This window comes from Melozone crissalis, unplaced genomic scaffold (genome assembly GCF_028551555.1).
Source record: "Melozone crissalis strain CALT ecotype California unplaced genomic scaffold, PUWL_Pcris_2 ptg000073l_1, whole genome shotgun sequence".
Classification (NCBI taxonomy): domain Eukaryota; kingdom Metazoa; phylum Chordata; class Aves; order Passeriformes; family Passerellidae; genus Melozone; species Melozone crissalis.
The window spans coordinates 5235792-5253878 of record NW_026535850.1 but is presented as its reverse complement, the minus strand read 5'-3'; the positions used below and the strand labels follow the sequence as shown (position 1 = coordinate 5253878).

General features: G+C 48.0%; 1 protein-coding gene across 1 annotated transcript in view; it reads right to left on the bottom strand.

The window, feature by feature from the left end:
* Positions 1–719: 719 nt before the first annotated feature.
* Positions 720–18087, bottom strand: part of LOC128946047 (olfactory receptor 14A16-like) — a 31902-nt gene continuing 14534 nt past the window's right edge. The window contains exons 4-5 of the mRNA XM_054289979.1: positions 2796–3257; positions 720–827 (exon numbers count right to left, since the gene is read on the bottom strand). Of these exons, the coding sequence (XP_054145954.1) occupies positions 720–827; positions 2796–3257 (570 nt within the window). The remainder of the gene's footprint in view (positions 828–2795; positions 3258–18087) is intronic.

Genomic DNA, 18087 nt, shown 5'->3' with positions numbered 1-18087 from the left:
ATGATCTAGTCAGGAAAATGACAGTCCTGGCTTCCCATGGAGCTTTTGTGGAAACTCAGGGGGAAAAAGGACAGGCAGTTCAGGAAGTATTTAAGAAAGTCCTTAGGTTATCAGAAAGAACATTAGAGTGGTGAAAGCTCAATCAAAACTCAACCTGACCAAGCCTGTAAAAAAAAAAAAAAGTTTGTTTAAAAAAGTTTTAGCAAAAGGAGGGAGAAGGAGAACCTCTACTCTTTATTGGATGCAGTGGAGAAGATAGTAACTAAAGATAAGGAAATGGCTGAACTGCTTAACACCTTGTTTGTCTCAGTTTTCAATATTAGGACAGGTTGTCCTCAGGACAAGTGTTCTGCTGAGCTGGCAGATGGGCACAGGGAGCAGAACAGCCCCTGTAATCCAGGAGGAAGCAGTTGGTGACCTGCTGAGCCACTCAGATGCTCACAGGTGTATGGGATTGGATGGAATCTATCCTAGGGGGATAAGGGAGCTGGTGGATGAGCTCCCCAAGCTGCTCTCCATCATTTACCATCAGTCCTGGCTCAGCAGGGAGGTCCCAGAGTACTGGAGGTACCAATGTGAGCCCATCGCCAAGAAGGGCTGGAAGGAGGAGCTGGGCAACTCCAGGCCTGTCAGCCTGACCTGGGTGCCCGGCAAGGTTATGGAACAGATCACCTTGAGTGCCGTCCCAGGGCACCCACAGGATGGCTGAGGGATCAGAGCTAGCCAGTGTGGATTTCAATATCTGCATTGATGATCTGGATGAGGAGATTTTGTCCACCATCGTCAAATTTGAAGATGACAACAAGTTGTCTGGGAATGTTGATCTGCTGGAAGGTAGGAGGGCTCTGCAGAGGGCCCCGGACAGGCTGGATCCAGGGCCCAAATCCAACAAGGTCAGGTTGAACAAGTCCAAGTGCTGGGTCCTGCACTTTGGCCACAACAACCCCTGAGGGCTAGGGACAGAGTGGCTGGAGAGCAGCCAGGCAGAAAGGGACCTGCAGGGACTGATGGACAGCAGGCTGGACATGAGCCAGCAGTGTGCCCAGCTGGCCAAGAAGGCCAATGGCTTCTGGCCTGGCTCAGGAATGGTGTGGCCAGCAGGAGCCGGGCAGGGATTCTTCCCCTGTGCTCAGAACTGGTGGGGCAGCATCTCGAGTGCTGTGTCCAGTTCTGGGCCTTCCTATTTCGGAAGGACATGGAAGGGCTGGAGCATGTCCAGAGAAGGGCAACAAAGCTGGGGAGGGGTCTGGAGCACAAGTCCTGTGAGGAGTGGCTGAGGGAGCTGGGGTTGTTTATCCTGGAGAAGAGGAAGCTCAGGAGAGACAAGGCAGTATCAGGGCACAGGTTGGACTTGATGATCTCAAAGGCCTTTTCCACCCTTGCTGCTTCTGTGATTCTCTGAAGCCACCATTGGAGCAGATGCAGGAGGAGCCCTGGGCCTCCTCTTGAGAAGCTCCAGCAGCCCAGGTCCCTCAGCTTCTCCTGCCAGCCCCAAAGCCCATCCTGTCAGTCCTGCAGAGCCTCTGCAGCTCCTCCTCACTGCCCAGAACAGGGAGCCCCAGAGGCAGACACAGCAGCCCAGATGTGCCCCCCTGGCCTGGGGTGCCTCTGGCAAGGGAGCAGCACCAGGCACTGCAGGAGCCCGCAGACAATTCCTGCAGCACATGTAGGATGATCCTGCTGCCCAAGGGACGTTCCCATGGGGCATAGTCAGGAACTGCAATGGGGAGTGGGGCCAGAGAGGAAAGGGCAAACAGGGATGGGCTGTTTGCAGGGCAGGAACAGGGCTGGGCAACAGGAAGAAATTTGTAGCAAGAAGAGTAATAAAGAAAGCAAAGGTGAAGCCAAGGAAATGCCCAGGGCAGTTTGGGGGTGGGTGCCAGGCAGCCCTGGCTCTGAACAACAGTGTCTGCAGTGGCACAGGAAACTCCCAGCTGATGGGAACAAACTTTCTGGCTGACTGCAGAGGCCAGGACAAAGCTGAGTGGTTTCCCTGGTGTCCCCCAGCCCTTGCTGGCCCCAGGGGCTGATGGCATTTGTGCTCCCTCAGGTTCATGTCCCCACACCAACAGCATGGGGGTGCTCCCCCTGCTGTGTGCAATGCAAACAGGGGCTGCTGAGGCAGTGCTGCCGTGTCTGTGCCTGCAAGGATGGGGCACCTGTGTGAGCTGGGGGAGAGGCCAGGGCTGCAGAGGGGGGATGTTGTTGGCAGCTCCATCAGGACGCTCTGGGATGCTGCCCTGGGCTGTGCAGTGCACTGGGGATGGATCAGCCCCTGCTCTGCTGCTCCTTCCCGTCTGCCCCTGGGGCTGTTCACAGGGGTTTCTGTGCTTAGCATTGGCCAGGCCGTGTTCTTGAGAGAGCCTGGGCAAGGAGCCTGGAGCCCCCAGGCCCTGGCCTGAGGCGTCAGCGCTGCCCCAGCAGTGCCCATGGCCTGTCCCTGCTGCAGCCCCGGCACTGCCACCCCCAGGACTGTGCCTGGCCCTGAGAGCACTCAGGCCCTACAGCAACACTAGGGCCACCAGGACAGCAGGGCAGGGCCACGGCAGCAGCACTGGCAACACCAAGTTGGCACAAACAATGACATCACTTTGTAGAAAATATTTAAAATTTTAAACAAAGACAAAGAACCTGCAAAATGAAATGAACAAGAAGTATTGAAGGTTACTTTTATTACAAGTGATTTGCAAATACTGGTCAGCAGTTTAATGTTCCTGAAACCATCCAGTCCTCAGTCTCCACACTGCAGCCTGGAGCTCCTGGTTCCTCAGGCTGTAGATGAGGGGGTTCAGGGCTGGAGGCACCACTGAGTACAGAACTGACAGGGCCACATCCAGGGATGGGGAGGACATGGAGGGGGGCTTCAGGTAGGCAAATGTGCCAGTGCTATAGAAAAGAGAGACCACAGCCAGGTGAGGGAGGCAGGTGGAAAAGGCTTTGTGCCATCCCTGCTCAGAGGGAATCCTCAGAACAGCCCTGAAGATCTGCACGTAGGAGAAAACAACGAACACAAAACAACCAAATGATAAACAGGCACTAACAGCAAGCAGCCCAAATTCCCTAAGGTAGGATTTGGAGCAGGAGAGCTTGAGGATCTGTGGGATTTCACAGAAGATCTGGCCCAGGGCATTGCCATGGCACAGGGAAAGGTAAAATGTATTGGCCGTGTGCACCAGAGCATTGAGAAAGCCACTGGCCCAGGCAGCTGCTGCCATGTGGGCACAAGCTCTGCTGCCCAGGAGGGTCCCGTAGTGCAGGGGTTTGCAGATGGACACGTAGCGGTCGTAGCACATGATGGTCAGGAGGCAAATCTCTGTTGCAAGAAAAAAAAAAATCAGAAAGACTTGGGCAGCACATCCAGTGTAGGAGATGTCCCTGGTGTCCCAGAGGGAATTGTGCATGGCTTTGGGGACAGTGGTGCAGATGGAGCCCAGGTCGCTGAGGGCCAGGTTGAGCAGGAAGAAGAACATGGGCGTGTGCAGGTGGTGGCCGCAGGCTACGGCACTGATGATGAGGCCGTTGCCCAGGAGGGCAGCCAGGGAGATGCCCAGCAAGAGGCAGAAGTGCAGAAGCTGCAGCTGCCGCGTGTCTGCCAACGCCAGCAGGAGGAAGTGCCTGATTGAGCTGCTGTTGGACATTTGTGCTGTCTTGGCATGGGGATCTGTAAGGAAAGTAATCATGGAATAGTTGGGTTTGGAGAGAACTTTAAATATCCCAGAACAGCTTTGGGGCACTTCCCCCCCACTGCCTGCCCAGGGCTCTGCTGCCTGGAGCTGTCCCTGCCAGCAGCTGCTTCCCTGTGCCCAGGGCTGGGCCCTGCCAGTGCTGACAGAGCCCAGCCCAGCCCTGGGGGCTCAGCTCTGCCCTGCAGACCCCTCCCAGCTCTGGCACTGCCCAGGGGCAGCTCTGGCTCTGCAGGCTCTGATCGCAACGTCAGAGCAACCCTGAAGAGGCTGGAAAAGCAACACTGATCCTGCTTCTAAGAGGCCCTGTGCTGATCTTAATAACTGCCCAATTAATTCAGATATAAGGGAAATTTTGTTTTTTTTTTACTGCCAGAACTGAGAGAGGAATATCTATGTGCAATTTCACATCCAGGCAACGCAGAGCAGGAGATTAAAAAAACCAGGATTTTCCCTTTTATGCATCCCCTGCCTCGCTGTTCCCCCTGCATAATCTACTTGGAAAAGTTCTGCAGGTAAATGGCACGCTGGAAGCAGTCCTGAACAATGCAGCATCCTCTCCACACAAGGAGAACATTTCCAAGCCTTACCAGCTGTCTCCTCCCACCCAGATCTTGTCCCCCAGTGCTGGGAGCAGCTGCCAGGGCTGGCTGAGAGCTGTCCCTGGCAGGCAGCAGAGTCCCTGCCCCAGCACAGCACCCTGGGCTGCAGCACCCTGCTCTGCAGGACAGCCCTGGGCACCCCTGGCTGCTCTGCACAAGACACAATCAGAGAATGTACTCACAGAATCTGTAGGCATTGGGATGTTCCAGCTTTAGGAGATGGCTCCAGGAGCTGCAGCTGCATTGTCCTGCAGCCAGAGGTTCCTGTGCCAAGTGCTGGCAGTGATTCTGCCCCAGGCACTTCTCAGCCCCTTCCCAGCCCTGACTGATTAAAGCTCTCTGTGCCTTTGTGATGTGCCTCGGGTGGCTTCAGGCAGTGCCTCAGCCCTGCTGGGCTGGCAGAAGAGCTGCTCATCAAGAGAAATGTGCTTTTGAAGCTCTTCTTGGTTACCAGGAACTGCCTCTGTGCCAGGAGCCCAGCTCAGCTCAGCAGCACAGACAGAGCACCAGGACTTTAATGAGCCTCTGGGGCTTTGTGCTCAGGCCTTGAACATCAGTCCCTCAGAGGGAGCTGAAGAAACCTCTCCAGAACTCCAAGTCAGAATCCGACTCCAAAGTTTCTTGGACTTTTAATGGGTCCCACTGAGGGACACGACTGAGAAAGTGTCCCCAGGCCCCAGGCAGAGCACAGAACTGGAGGCACTGATGACAGCTGGGGAGAAAGAGAAGCCAAGTCTTGGTGCCCTGGAGCACAGAAGGGTCTGTGCCACCAAGGGCTGTGAGGAGACATCCTGTCCTGAGGCACTGGGGCCTCCTGGCACAGCCCCAGCCAGGCTGGGTACTGTCAGCCCCTTGTCCTGCCCTCAGCATCCCCCCCTAGCCCACCTCCCAGTGGCCTCAAGGATCTGCTGGAAGCAGTCCCTGGGGAGCCTTGCTCAGCAATGGCCATGGGGGCTCCTGAATGCTCCCTGCAGGGACTGCAGGCTTTTCAAAGGACTTTGGGTTTTGCTTTTGCCTTGGAGTCTCTGAGAGCTCTGTTCAATCTTGTCCTCCAATTCTCTGCTTTAATTAGTCCCTGGAGAGGCTTTGTCAGTAACAACACTCACTGGGGCTCATTAATGCTTCAGGGTACTTCAGTTATTTTAAGGTACTTGGTGTTGCCCTTTTGATATTGACTCTATGAGAGGTTTTTGCAATCATGGCCTCAATTATCTGCTTTAACGAGTCCCTTGAGAGCTTCGTATATACACTCAGTGGGGCTCATTAATGCTTTGAGATACTCAAGGTTTTTGAGGTACTTTGGATGTTCCTTTCCACTCTGAATATCTGAGAAGTGTTTTTTCCAATTCTGGCCTCCAATTCTCGCCTCCAAAGAGTCCATGAAGAGCCTGTGTTTGGGATGGACCTCAGTGGGACCCATTCATGCTTTGAGACACTTTGAGTTTTTTCTCTGACTTTGACTCTTGGAAAGGTTTGTGCAATCTAAAGCTCTGAGTTTCCAGGGCTCATCTCCAAATACACCACAGGGCTCATTAGCATCAAGCAATACCTGACAAACCATGGCTCTGCCTTGATTTCTCTTGGCTCTGGAGCAATTCATTAGGTGGATTTCCTTTAACAGTTGTGGAGAAATATTTGAAACAGCTTCTAAGAAATCTGTATTCCTATCTTAAAGGGTGTCTTTTATTGCTGTTCTTATTATACAAGAGGTGATTGCAGAATTCGGTGATTGATATTGATCCACTGTCTCTCCTAAGGAGGTCTGGCCAGGTCAGAAAAGTTGTACCTTGGAGCTGACCCAGTGTGGACAACCTTGCCCCACATTCCCCAACCCTATCTGAGAAACGATTTTCACTTTCAAAAATATAAATGATTTATTAAGACCTTATAAAAATACAACAGAAGGATCTTGATTTTCATATCTGTTAAAATACAACCAAAGACTGAATAAAGAAAAGAATACAGTGCCAGGACCAAAGAATTCAGTCACCATGTGCTCATCTACAAAATGGATGTTCTGTCTTTTATACCTCTAGCCTCTCCCAAAGTCTTGTCAATTGATTCCTTGTTCACTGTCCAGTGGTGGACATCACTGTCTAACACCTTGACTGGGGGTCAGATGCTGCCATAGTAACAAGCCAACCCTCCAACATGCCCCAACTACTGAGGCCATCCTGTGATAACAATGCAAGGGGGAGGGGAAGGATAACTATACATCTACAAAACTTCTTTTGACATATATTTAATATTGACCCCTTAATTGTAAGAGTCCACCATACGATTACTCATCTATAACACTATTCCCTTTTCTTTTTCTCTCAGTCGTTTTGCTTGAACAATTAAGAAAAAAATTTCTCTCTCATTTGAATGAGTCATACCAGCATCTGTTGATGTGGTCAAGGACAGTGGGAACAGGAGAAAAAATATCTCGGGTTTTCCCTAGACACACTTATCTGGAATGGACAAAAAGGCATCACAGAGGTCCAGTATGGCATTGACTCCCATCTACCGTGACTTTGTGGCTGCCAGCCATAGTCAGTGTATCTTAGGGGTGAGTACAGAGGCCAACTCGGTCCTGTCCTCCAGTCCCTGTTGAATTAAAAGATAACTGAGAAATGATAGAGGTCTGGAATGGCCTTTTGTCCCTACCTTACCATGCCTATGGGGTTGCTGCTCGCAGCAGGGCTATGGAGCCTTCTTGGTAGCAAACAAAGGGGCCAACCCGGTCTTGCACTCCTTCCTTTGCCGTATTTTCCTGAAGAAGCTGTCCCATTACCTTTTACTGTCCCTTGTGTACTTCTCCTCAACAGATGCTGGTAATTCTCACTCATGAAAACAGGAAGAGTTCTCAAGCTGGCTGGTGGAAGCTTGACTCTATTTTTTGGGCGTCTTGGTGTTTTTCTGGTTGTCTCTCAGTCTCTGCTTGAGAGTCAATCTTGTTTCACCTGACTTGGATGTTATAGTCCACTCTTTAAGTTCTCCTGCTGGGCCTTTGTTGGCATGACTCCATCCCCGCTCTGCAGTTCGCACGGCTGATTCGGTGATGAGCAGTACCTGAAAGGGACCTTCCCACGGAGGAGTTAGAGGCTGATCTCTCCATGGCTTGATCATCACCCAATTCTTGGGATTAATATTATGGATTCTGAAATCCAGGGTGGTAGTTTGAGAATTGCCCCTTTATGTCTTAGCCCTTCTAATGTTTGTGCTATAGACCTCACTTATTTCTTGGCATTGGTTTCCTCTTCCTCATAGGTGGCAATGTTCTGGGGTAAGGTCAGGTAGGGTAACCCAAACATCATTTCATAGGGCGACACCCCCAGATCTGACTGGGGTTGGGTTCTAATTCTTAATAAGGCCAAAGGGAGACATTTTACCCATGACATTAAGGTTTCAATCATTAGCTTAACTAGAGCTCTTTTAAGAGTTTGATTCATTCTCTCAACCCAACAAGAACTCTGTGGGTGCCATGGAGTGTGTAATTCCCATTTTACTCCCAGGGCCTGAACAACTTTCTGCAATATCTTCGATGTGATATGACTTCCCTGGTCTGAATCAATCCTGTTTACCATCCCATATTGGGGAATGATTGATTCTAGAATTGTTTTTTTCAGAACATTTGCATTGGCTTTCACAGTGGGTACCACCTCTACCCAATGAGCCACGTGATCTACTATCACTGGCAAAAACTTCCACCGTTGTATCTGGGGAAGCTCAGTAAAGTCTACTTGGATGTTTTGAAAGGGCTTTAAGACTAGTTCTCATCCTCCTCTGATTGTTTTCCTTGTGATTTTCTTATTTACTTGTTGACATATCACACACCATTCAGTTACTTGCTTAGCTATTCTGAAAATTCCTATGCATCCCCAATCCCTCAGAAATTGATCACTTAGCACTTCTGTACCCCAATGTGTTGTTCCATGTATGCCTTCTAATGTTTTCTTGGCTGGGGATTTATTCAACATTTATCTCCCATCTGTTAATCTCCTCTTCCCTTCACTATTTTTCTTGGCTCCTATTTTGAGGAGTTCTTCCTCTTCTGTCCCACTGACTACAGGGACTTTTTGCATTTCTCTCATGGGTGTTAATACTATTATTAGTTTTTCTGTCTCTGATTCAGTTGCATTTTTAGCTTCTAAATCAGCTAAATTGTTCCCTTATGCCCCTTTTTGATTTCCTTCAACATATCCCACCACTACTTCCTCTGGTAATTGTAAGGTTTCTATCTCTTCTAAAATAAATTTTTTATGAATCAGTCCCTTTGCCTTTGAATTTAATAGCCTCCTCTCTTCCCAAATTTTTCCAAAAATATGCACTGCTCCAAAAGCATATTTTCAGTCTGTATCTATTGTTCCCCTTTTCTGCGCTAATATTTCCAGAGCTCATTTTAGGGCATACAACTCACATGCTTGGGCTGACCAGTTGGAAGGTAACTTTCTCTTTTCTATGGCCGCTAAACCTTCATGCACTATAGCGTATCCTGATACCCTGTGTCCCTTTATTACCTGTGAAGATCCATTGATGTACAATCGTCTTCCACCTTGGAGACTTCGATCTGTTTAGGTCCTGTCTTACTTTAGTTTGATAGTTTATAACCTCTAGGCAATTATGTATTAGTTCCTCATCTGGTTCTCCACACAAAAACTGGGCAGGGTTGAGTTGGTTGCTCTAAACCATTATGTATTAAGATGGCTTCATAATTTAGTACTTGGGGATCAGTGAGCCATTTCTCAGCCTTTTGGCTCAGGATAATTCTATCTGAGTGTGGGGTACATATTTTCAATTTTCTCCCAATTTTTTGCTTTCCTCTACGAGTACAGCAGTCGCTACCCCTGACTGAATGCAGGTTGGCCACCCCTGGCTGACAGGGTGTAGTAATTTTGATAAATAGGCCACTGGTTTCTTGGATCCTCCCCAGTCCTGGGCTAGTACTCCGTGAGCTGCCTGTTTTCCTACATCTACAAACAGATAGAAGGGTTTGTCTAAGGCAGGAAGACTCAGTTCTGATGCACTGACTAATTTTTGCTTTAAAGCTTCAAACTTTTGTTCATCGTCTTTTTTCCGCCTAATCTCTTCTTCAACTAACTTTTCATACAAGAGCTTGATGGCTTGCCTGTATCCTTTTATCCATAGCCTACAATATCCCAACAGGCCTAAAAACATTCTGACTTTCCTCTTAGTTTTTGGCCATGGGAGTGAGATTATCCCTGCAATTTTCTCAGGGTTCAGCCGCCAGCTCCCTTGACAAATCACATGTCCTAGGTATTTTATTTCCCTTTCTACAAATTCAAGTTTTCCTTTTGATACCCAAAGTCCTTGGTCCCCCAGAAAATTTAACAACACTATGGTAGATTCCCGAGCTTCTTTTTCTTCCTGTCCTGAGAGGAGCAAATAATTTACATATAGGATGAGCTTTATCTAAAGTTTGATAGAGAAGGGTTGTAGTACTTCTCCTACGGCTTGACCAAATAGGTTTGGGGATTCAGAAAACCCTTGGGCTACCCTAGTCCACCAAAGCTGCTGCTTCCTCCCAGAATCGAGGTCTTCCCATTCAAAGGTAAATGTATTCCACTTTCCTCTGCCAGTGGGCACACCCAAAAAGTATCTTTTAGGTCTATCATGCTAAACCACTGGTGTTCTGGAGGGATATTACTCAGTAGTGTATAGGGGTTAGGCACTACTGGGTATCAATTCACTGTTTTTTTGTTCACTTCTCTCTAATCTTGGACAAGCCTGTAAGTCCCATCTGACTTCTTTACTATGGGTGTATTATGGGGGGACATACATGGTTCTAAGGTCCTGTCCTCAAGTAGGTCCTGGATCATTGGCTGCAGTCCTCGTCTCCCTTCCAGGGAGAGTGAATATTGTCGAACTCGAACTGGATGGTTCTCATTAACTATTTAATTTCTATAGGTTTCATGTTCAATTTACCTCGTTTTTTTGGTTTTGCCCAGAATTCATCTCATTAATTTTGTCTTCATCTTCTTCCCTTAATTGGAGAAGCTGAACTACCATTTTCCCTTCCACTGGAAGAACTACAATGTCAAACTGCTCCTGTAAATCCCATCCTAATAAATTTCACCCTGCATCTGGAGCTAGTAGAACATCCCCAATTCATATTTTATTTGTTCCTTCAAATTTTATTTGTGTTATAACTGTGGCTTTGAACCCTTCCCCTTTAGCATCTCCTGCTTGCATGGTATCTTGATCCTTTTTACACTCCTTTGGGATTCTACAAACACAAGTTCTTTCAGCCCCCATGTCTACTAAGAACTCAAATTCTTCCTCCTGAGGACCTATTTATAAAGCTATCAAGGGCTCCTGATGGTATTCTGTCCCCCAGGAGAGCCCCTGACACCCCTAGTCTTCCACTTCTCTTTTTTGCTTAGTCTCATAGGCTCTCAGCTCCTTTCCCTTCTGGGGGAAATTCTTTCTGATATGCCCACTCTCTTTACAGTAAAAGCAAACTGGTCCTAGGTTCCTGTGTTTCCCAAACTCTCCTTGCTGTGTCCAGTCCCAAGGTGCTGCATCCTCCCTCCCTCTACCTTCTCCCACTCGAAATCCCTCAGCCTTTCATGGGTTGCTCTTTATGTGTTTGTTTCCTTCCGTAATGGCATTTACCATTACCTTGGTTTTTGTATTAGTCTTCTCTTAGTCCCTCTTTACATACTCCTTCTGTGCCTCTCTTAAAAGATTTTTTAATCTCCTTTCTTGCCAACCATCTAACTTTTCTAACTTTTTCCATATATCTGGCCAGGCATGACTGACAAAATTTATCTTTAGTAAGACCTGTCCAGCCACTGTATCATGGTCAACCCCTGAATACTGCCTCATATTCCTTCTCAATCTTTCTAGCCACTCTGTCATGGTTTCTTCCTTAGTTTGCTGCTCATTGAAAGCTTTACGAGTGTTTTAATTACATGGAGGTGCCTCTTTGATACCTCTTATAATCAATGTTCTGTATTCCTCCATGTCTTGCCTCTCCCTAATGCTGTTGTGATTGCTGGTGGGGTGCACTATGGGCATTTTCAGATTCCCAGGAGGTCCTTGCACATGCTCCCTTTCCCATATCCATATCTCAGCCACTTGGATCATCTGTCTTTCTTCTGGTGTGAATAGCATGGTCATTATTGATTGCATCTCTTCCCATGTATAAATATTGGGTCCCAGAAACTGATCTAACTGTTCCACTAATCCAGTGAGGTCCTCTAGTAATCCTTTCAGTTATTTCTTGAACATTCTCACATAGGAAGAACTAAGAGGCACAGTTACAAATTTAATTCCTCCCAGCACCCTACACAAGGGTACTTTCCTCAGGGGATACAATCCCACTGCTTGGTTCCCATCCCCTGACCTGCTTTCCTCTCATTGTGCCACCCTCTTTCTGGTGTTTTGACTAGGCCCATCAGGGGGTAGGGGAGGTGCATCTGGGGCTATTGGAGGTGGAGGGGCTAAGTGTTCTAATGGGTCCCATTCTTTATTTTCTGATAGCTTAAACATGCTCACCTTTGAGGGTGAACTCTCCCTCCCACAGCAGGCAGCATAGTCACTCTCTTCCTGATTGAATGGTTTCTTAGCTCTTACATGGATGTTTAATGCCTGACACATCCATCCTTTGACCCATATGACCCATATCTCGGCCAGTGTACATGATTGCTCCTAATTTCCCTTCTGGTCCATTCTACCATGCAATACTGAATCATTTTGAGCTCATCCTTATCTCTGGTATTTGGGTCATATTTCCACAGGTCTAGTTTCCTTCCCAGTGGGCCATCTGGGAGTATACCTATTGGTACTGCCTCAATTTCTACTCCTCCCCTTGGGGATTCCCTATTTGCCCACAGTCCCATCCTGACTGGCCGATCACAGGCCCTCCTCTGACAGAGCCCACCTTTCCAACCATAGGCCCTCCAGACAGAGCCTGCCTCTCTCAGAAGGGAAAAGGAAAGGGGGGCAGGGAAAAAAAGAGACAAAGAAAGGAGGAAAGAGAAGGAAAGGGAAGAGAGACAAAAAACCCAAAAAACTGGACTTCTCTTTTGACAAGTAAAAATAAAAAAAATTCTTACAATCCAGGGGCTTCCGTATCACCGGATTGGTCCCTGCCCTTCCTCTCCTCCTTGGTTCAATGCGCTGGTCCCACGGTCACACTCTGCTCCCTGTCCCACCTGGCTCAGTTCGGCTGTGGCCTGCCCCGGCCCAATGCACCTTGGCAGCTGCAGTCCCACACCTGGCTCAACCTGGCTCGGCTTCGGCAACTCCGCCATGTGTAAGTATCGATTATTGATTCGACGCAGAGGCTTCCATCCCACTTCAAACCAAACTTGGTTTGGCTTCGGTAGCTCCGCTCACTCCAATTCAACTTGGAGGCTGTGCCCGCCCCAGTTCGGCTCAGCAGCTGCAGTCCTGCCCCTGGCCTGACTCGGCTCAGCCTCAGTGACTCCACCTGCCCCGATTTGGCTTGGCTCAGCAGCCAGCCCAGTCTGACCCCCTTGGTTCCGCAGCTCTGCCCTAACATGACTTGGCTTGGCCAGACTGCCCTGACCCTCTTGGCTCAGCAGCACACAAACTGCTGCACCGGCTCCTGGGTGACCCCCTGCAGCAAACCCCTCAGCGGTCACCCCACTTCCAGCCCGGCTTTGGCTGGCCCTGGAAATTACAGCACTGGCTGCACCCCAGAGGCTGCCCCCACTCTGAGCACCGTGGGAGCCACAGAGCCATGTGGAGCTCACCGGCTCCCTTGGTGCGTGCTGGATAGGAATCCTGCTGTGGGTCCCTGATGGGTGAACCCTGCTCCCAAGTCCCCACAAACCCTTCAATCCTACATGTCCCACCGGCCATGGGGTCCTTGTCTATGGGATCCCCGCTTCCCTCCCTCCCATGCATCCCGCTGTTCCTTTTTTCTTTCTACCATCCAATATCCTGACACTTAAGGGACCAGGATGGATCCAGTATATTACTAGGGTGAAGCTCACGTTCATACACTGGAATTATGGAGTCACAATCTGGCCAAAAATAGTTATGTGGATGGTGCTCACCCCCCTTCCTCTCTTTTCTTTATCCAGTCTCCTGGTGTCTTTGGGCTTCCAACCCACAACCATTGGTGGAACCGGGAGAGTCCAACAGACTCTGCCCAATCTGTGGCAGGGGTGCCCCTTTTGAAAACTCCTAAAGCCATCAGGTGTATTTCCCAGACGAGTCCCCATTTGTGAGAAATTATGCTCACTTCCAAAAATTTAAAAGGATAAATAAAATCTCATAAAAAATACAATAGAAGACTGGCAAATTTTAGCTATCTGTTCTTTGATCATATGATTCAGCCTTTCAGACCACTAGCTTGTGTTCTGTAGGGCATGTGAAGCTGCCATTGGATTTCTAATGCATTGCTGACAGCTTGCACCATTTGAGATGGCACAGGAATGAGATCCTCTGTCAGAGGATATTTCTCTAGGTGCACCAAACCTAGGTATGACCTCATTCAGCAATACTTTTCGTATCAATTCACTAGCTGCCTTTGTCCTGTAAGGGAACGCTTCTGCCCACCCAGAGAAAGTATCAGGAAGTACCAGCAAATATTGGAAACCTCACTTTCTTGGGAGTCCAGCAAAGTCTATCTGCCACAAGTCTCCAGGAAAAGCTCCTCTGCTCAAAACCCCTTGTTCTAGCCTGACTGTTGGATTTGCATTATTCTTCAAACAAGTCACACATTGTGATGATCCTTCTTTAACAGCGTTCTGCATGTCTGGGCCTGCAGTTCTTACCTGTAGGTATTGGTTTCTGCTCCCCAGCCAGTCTTATCATGTTCAGATTTCACATACTGTCTCATTTACTTTCCTGATATTATGAGTTGACCTGTTTCTAATTGTCCCCAACCATTTTCTGAACGTTTTCCTTTACTTTCGTTAATCCATTTATAATGAGAAGGTTGGTATCTTATGGCTGCTTGGTTGATACTGCAGTAGGTATTAGAGCTGCCACAAGTGGTTCATTTCTTTCAGCAGCGATTTGAACTTCATAATCTGCAAATCTGTCACCTGCTTCCAGGAGGGTGTTACCTTTAGAGTGCCCTCAGCAATGCACAGTTGCCACTTGCAATGGGAGCTCCACCACCTCGGGGAGCCTGAGGATTTCAGCTGCATATTTGACCATCTTCTCTTGTGCAGTCAGGAGTTCTCTTTCTCTCCATATGGCTCTGTGGGCATGAACAATTCCATAGGCATGTTTGGAATCAGTCCAAACATTAACTTCCCTTCCTTTTGCCACTTCTAATGCCAGAGGGAGGGCTATCAGCTCAGCCTCCTGTGCTGAGGTTCCTGCTGGAAATGGCTTTGACTCGATTACTCTAAGACTGTGCTCACAGTGTAGACCAGCATTCGCACTCCCTGTCTCCCAAAACTGCTGCCATCACAGCAGCAGTTCATGGCTGAACCAGTTCATGGCATCTGGGAGCGGCTGTTCCTCTGGATTTTGGCAGCTGGAGTGCATAGCTTTCATAGCCTCTAGGCAGTCGAGTACTACAGGTTCAGCTTTGGACTTGCATTGCAGAAAAGAGGCGGGGTTAACAATATTGGTCACTTGATTCCGGTATCATCAGATTTGGCCAGGACTGCTTGGTAGTTCAGGAACCTCGAGGAAGACAGCCAATGGTTCCCTTTCTGATCTAAAACAGCCAACACTGTGTGTGAAACTGAGACACTCATCTTTTGTCCTATATAAACTTTTATGCTTCTTCAATGTTCATGATCACTGCTGCTACTGCCCTGAGGCAGGCAGGCCAGCCCTTTCTCACAGTATCGAGTCGTTTAGAAATCAGGCCACTGCCCATTTGTAAGGACCCAGGTGTTTTGCCAGAACCCCTAAAGTTATTCTCTCTCTCACTGGGAATAACCAAAACAGCTTGCTCTCGTCAGGCAGCCCCACAGCAGGGGCCCTCATGAGTTCACGCTTCAGTTCTTCAAAGGCCCTGTTCAATTCAGGCGTCCATATCACAGTATTTTTACCAATTTGTATAAAGGTTTCATGATCAATCTGTAGCTGTATATGTGCAGTTGGCACCCAGCTGTCATTCCAAGGAAAGCAGGGAGTTATCTTAAAGTTTGTGGTTGAGGTGTCTTCAAATTGCTTCCTTCCAGGCAGTTCCCAAAGACCGTTATCCTCCCGAGACCCCATATCCACTTGTTGCTTGTTGTATTGTGTTCTGATTAGTTGTAGTTGCATTAAGCTGTACTTTGGTTTGCTGCAGTTTCTCCCTGTTACAGTGGTTCTGCCCCCGTTGCTTCCTCCCTCCTTTTTAATGTCAATCTCGCTGCCTCCTCCCCTGATTCCCTGAAAACTGCCTTGTTATTCCCTCAACCCCTCCCCTGTGTCCTGTCTGTCACTCCACAGCCCATCCCTTCCCTCCAGAAACTTCTTCCAAGGGCGTCGAGTGATAGGTTCAGGCACTGGGGCCCCTCCCCTGGTTTACCCAAATTGGTTCCCCTATATGTCTGTTTTCCTGCTGCCCACGCCCTCCTGTAATTCCATTGGCAGATGGGCGATCCCCTCCCCTGTTCACTCGCCCCTTTATAACACCTTGCACAGCCCAGTTCTCTGTCTGCAGTTGGCTGAATCCCTGGGATTGCAGATCTCCTTGAAGCTCTCTAATAAAGCTGGACTTTGCCCCCAGCTGGAGTCCCCTCTCCTCCTCCTTGATTTGCCTCCAGGTTGTCTGTGGCTGCTTTGAACCTCCTCTGCCTCTGCTGTTTTGGCCCCTGCCTCTGCTTCATCCACGCCCACGTCCTCTCCCTGGTGCTCCTGATCCAGAGCTGCCACCATGGCTGCAGGGAGTTCTTTTCCTTTTTCTCTGTCTTTTTTATCATACACCTTCTCTGCTTTTTTCATTCATGCCTTTAACTCTCTCTTTACAGGCTCTTTCTGCTTCTGAAGTTTCTGCCTGACATCTGGGCTAGATTGCCCAAACATCAGGGAAATGAACTGCTGCTTTCCCATATCCAACCAGGGATCCAGGGCTCTGTGTTTACGTGCAGCTGCTCAGAGCCTGTCCACAAAGTCAGTGGGTGACTTGTGCTGTCCCTGTGTAACATTGTATATTACTAACCAATTTATTGCTTTTGAAATGGTATTTTTTAATTCAAATTTGACTAGTTCTTGGTATCTGGTTTACATTGCACAGCTGCCTGTATCATTCGTGTCCCACAAAGGATTTACAATAGGAAACAACTGGTGCACTGTACCTTGTCAGGCTCCACTAGCAATTTGTCCCTGCACATGGGCTCAGGCTGTCTTTATCACCAACTCTTTTGCTGCTTTTCTTAGCTCTGTCAGCATGAAATCACTATCACCTCCGTCTGGGTCTTGATTTTCGACTATGAACTCAAATAATTTTGCTACTTTGCTGGGGTTTTCAATATCCATTTTAACTTTTTCCTGCCAATGATTCAGGTCATTAGTAGAAAAGCAGAAGTTCACCCACATGGCTTCACCTGGGGGACCCACTAATTGCCTTAAGGGGGAGACTAAAAGCACAGCTTTGTTGGTTTGATTCCTTGTGTTGGTTGTCCCTGGGGTCTCTGAAATTGTCCCCTCACCAGCATTATTCATCTCATCCTCACTGCCATTTGGGTTTAATTCAGGGGGTGGAGTGGTTTTGTGAGGGGGAATGTACCCGAGCTGGCCTGGGGTAACTCGGCTGTAAGTTTTGGACACCTAGAAATCAATTTCCTTGTGCTTTTTAGTCAATTTCAAACATCTCTGCCCTATGCTACATGCAGAACAACATCGCTTCATTTCCTGCCTGTTATCTCTTTCCAAAGTTAGGACTAAAGGGTCCTGTGGGGCCAAATAAAAGCCACATTCTTTCTGCCACTCAGGTTTATTCTTCAGGGAAAAAAAATATGTCTGCATATATCACTTGATCTCATTTTTCTTCTTTTCTTAAAAATAACATCAACTGTCAGAATGTATGATAATTTAAAGTTCCATTAGGGGGTCACTTTTCACCACTTTCTAACTGATACCAAGGCTACCATTAGGTAGAGTATTAAATCAGATTAGCTTTCTTTGAAAAATTACCCTCTGGGATTCCTCCCAAATCTTTCTCATGTGCTAAAATACATTCTAGTGGATTCTTTTCAATAACATTTTTACTTCTTGTGTTACTCATTCTTAATGCTATCTAAATCTCGAAACATATCAGTATGTGTTAGTACTTCTCTTTTCCTTCTCCTTATGCCCTGTGTACTGCACCTAACACACACTGGGTGTCTCCGAATCACCCAGAACCAAAATTCTTTTTTATAGTCCTAACAAGCAATGGACACAAAAGGATTACACATTCCACACAATCTACAAGGAACTGGGGTATGATCGGAGATAAAACAAGTTTCTAAAATAATATTCAGGAATAGATCTCATGTAAACCTAGAGTTCACAACCCTTGACTTTTTATGTAGTGTCTAAAAGCTTGGGTGACTGCTCGATGTTGTTCAAACACTTCTCAACCTCAGATGGGCTTGGTGCTGTGCCCGTTTCCCTGGGGTGTTGCAGTTCGTGTTTATTTATCAGTTATGGTATAATAGTTTTTTTTAATGTACCTCATGTTTTCCCCAAGTTGGTTTACCCCTAGGTTTTTCCCTCCCTCAAAGCTGTCCCTCATGCCATGTCCCACTCTTTGTTGCAGCTCCTTCCCTGCCTCTCAAGATGACCCAGCTCTTTATTCCTGAACCTTCCCTGTCAGTTTTGTCTTGGACCAATCCCTGGCTGCACCACGCCTTTGGAATTCCCCTATTGCAGGAAACCCCACTGGCCCA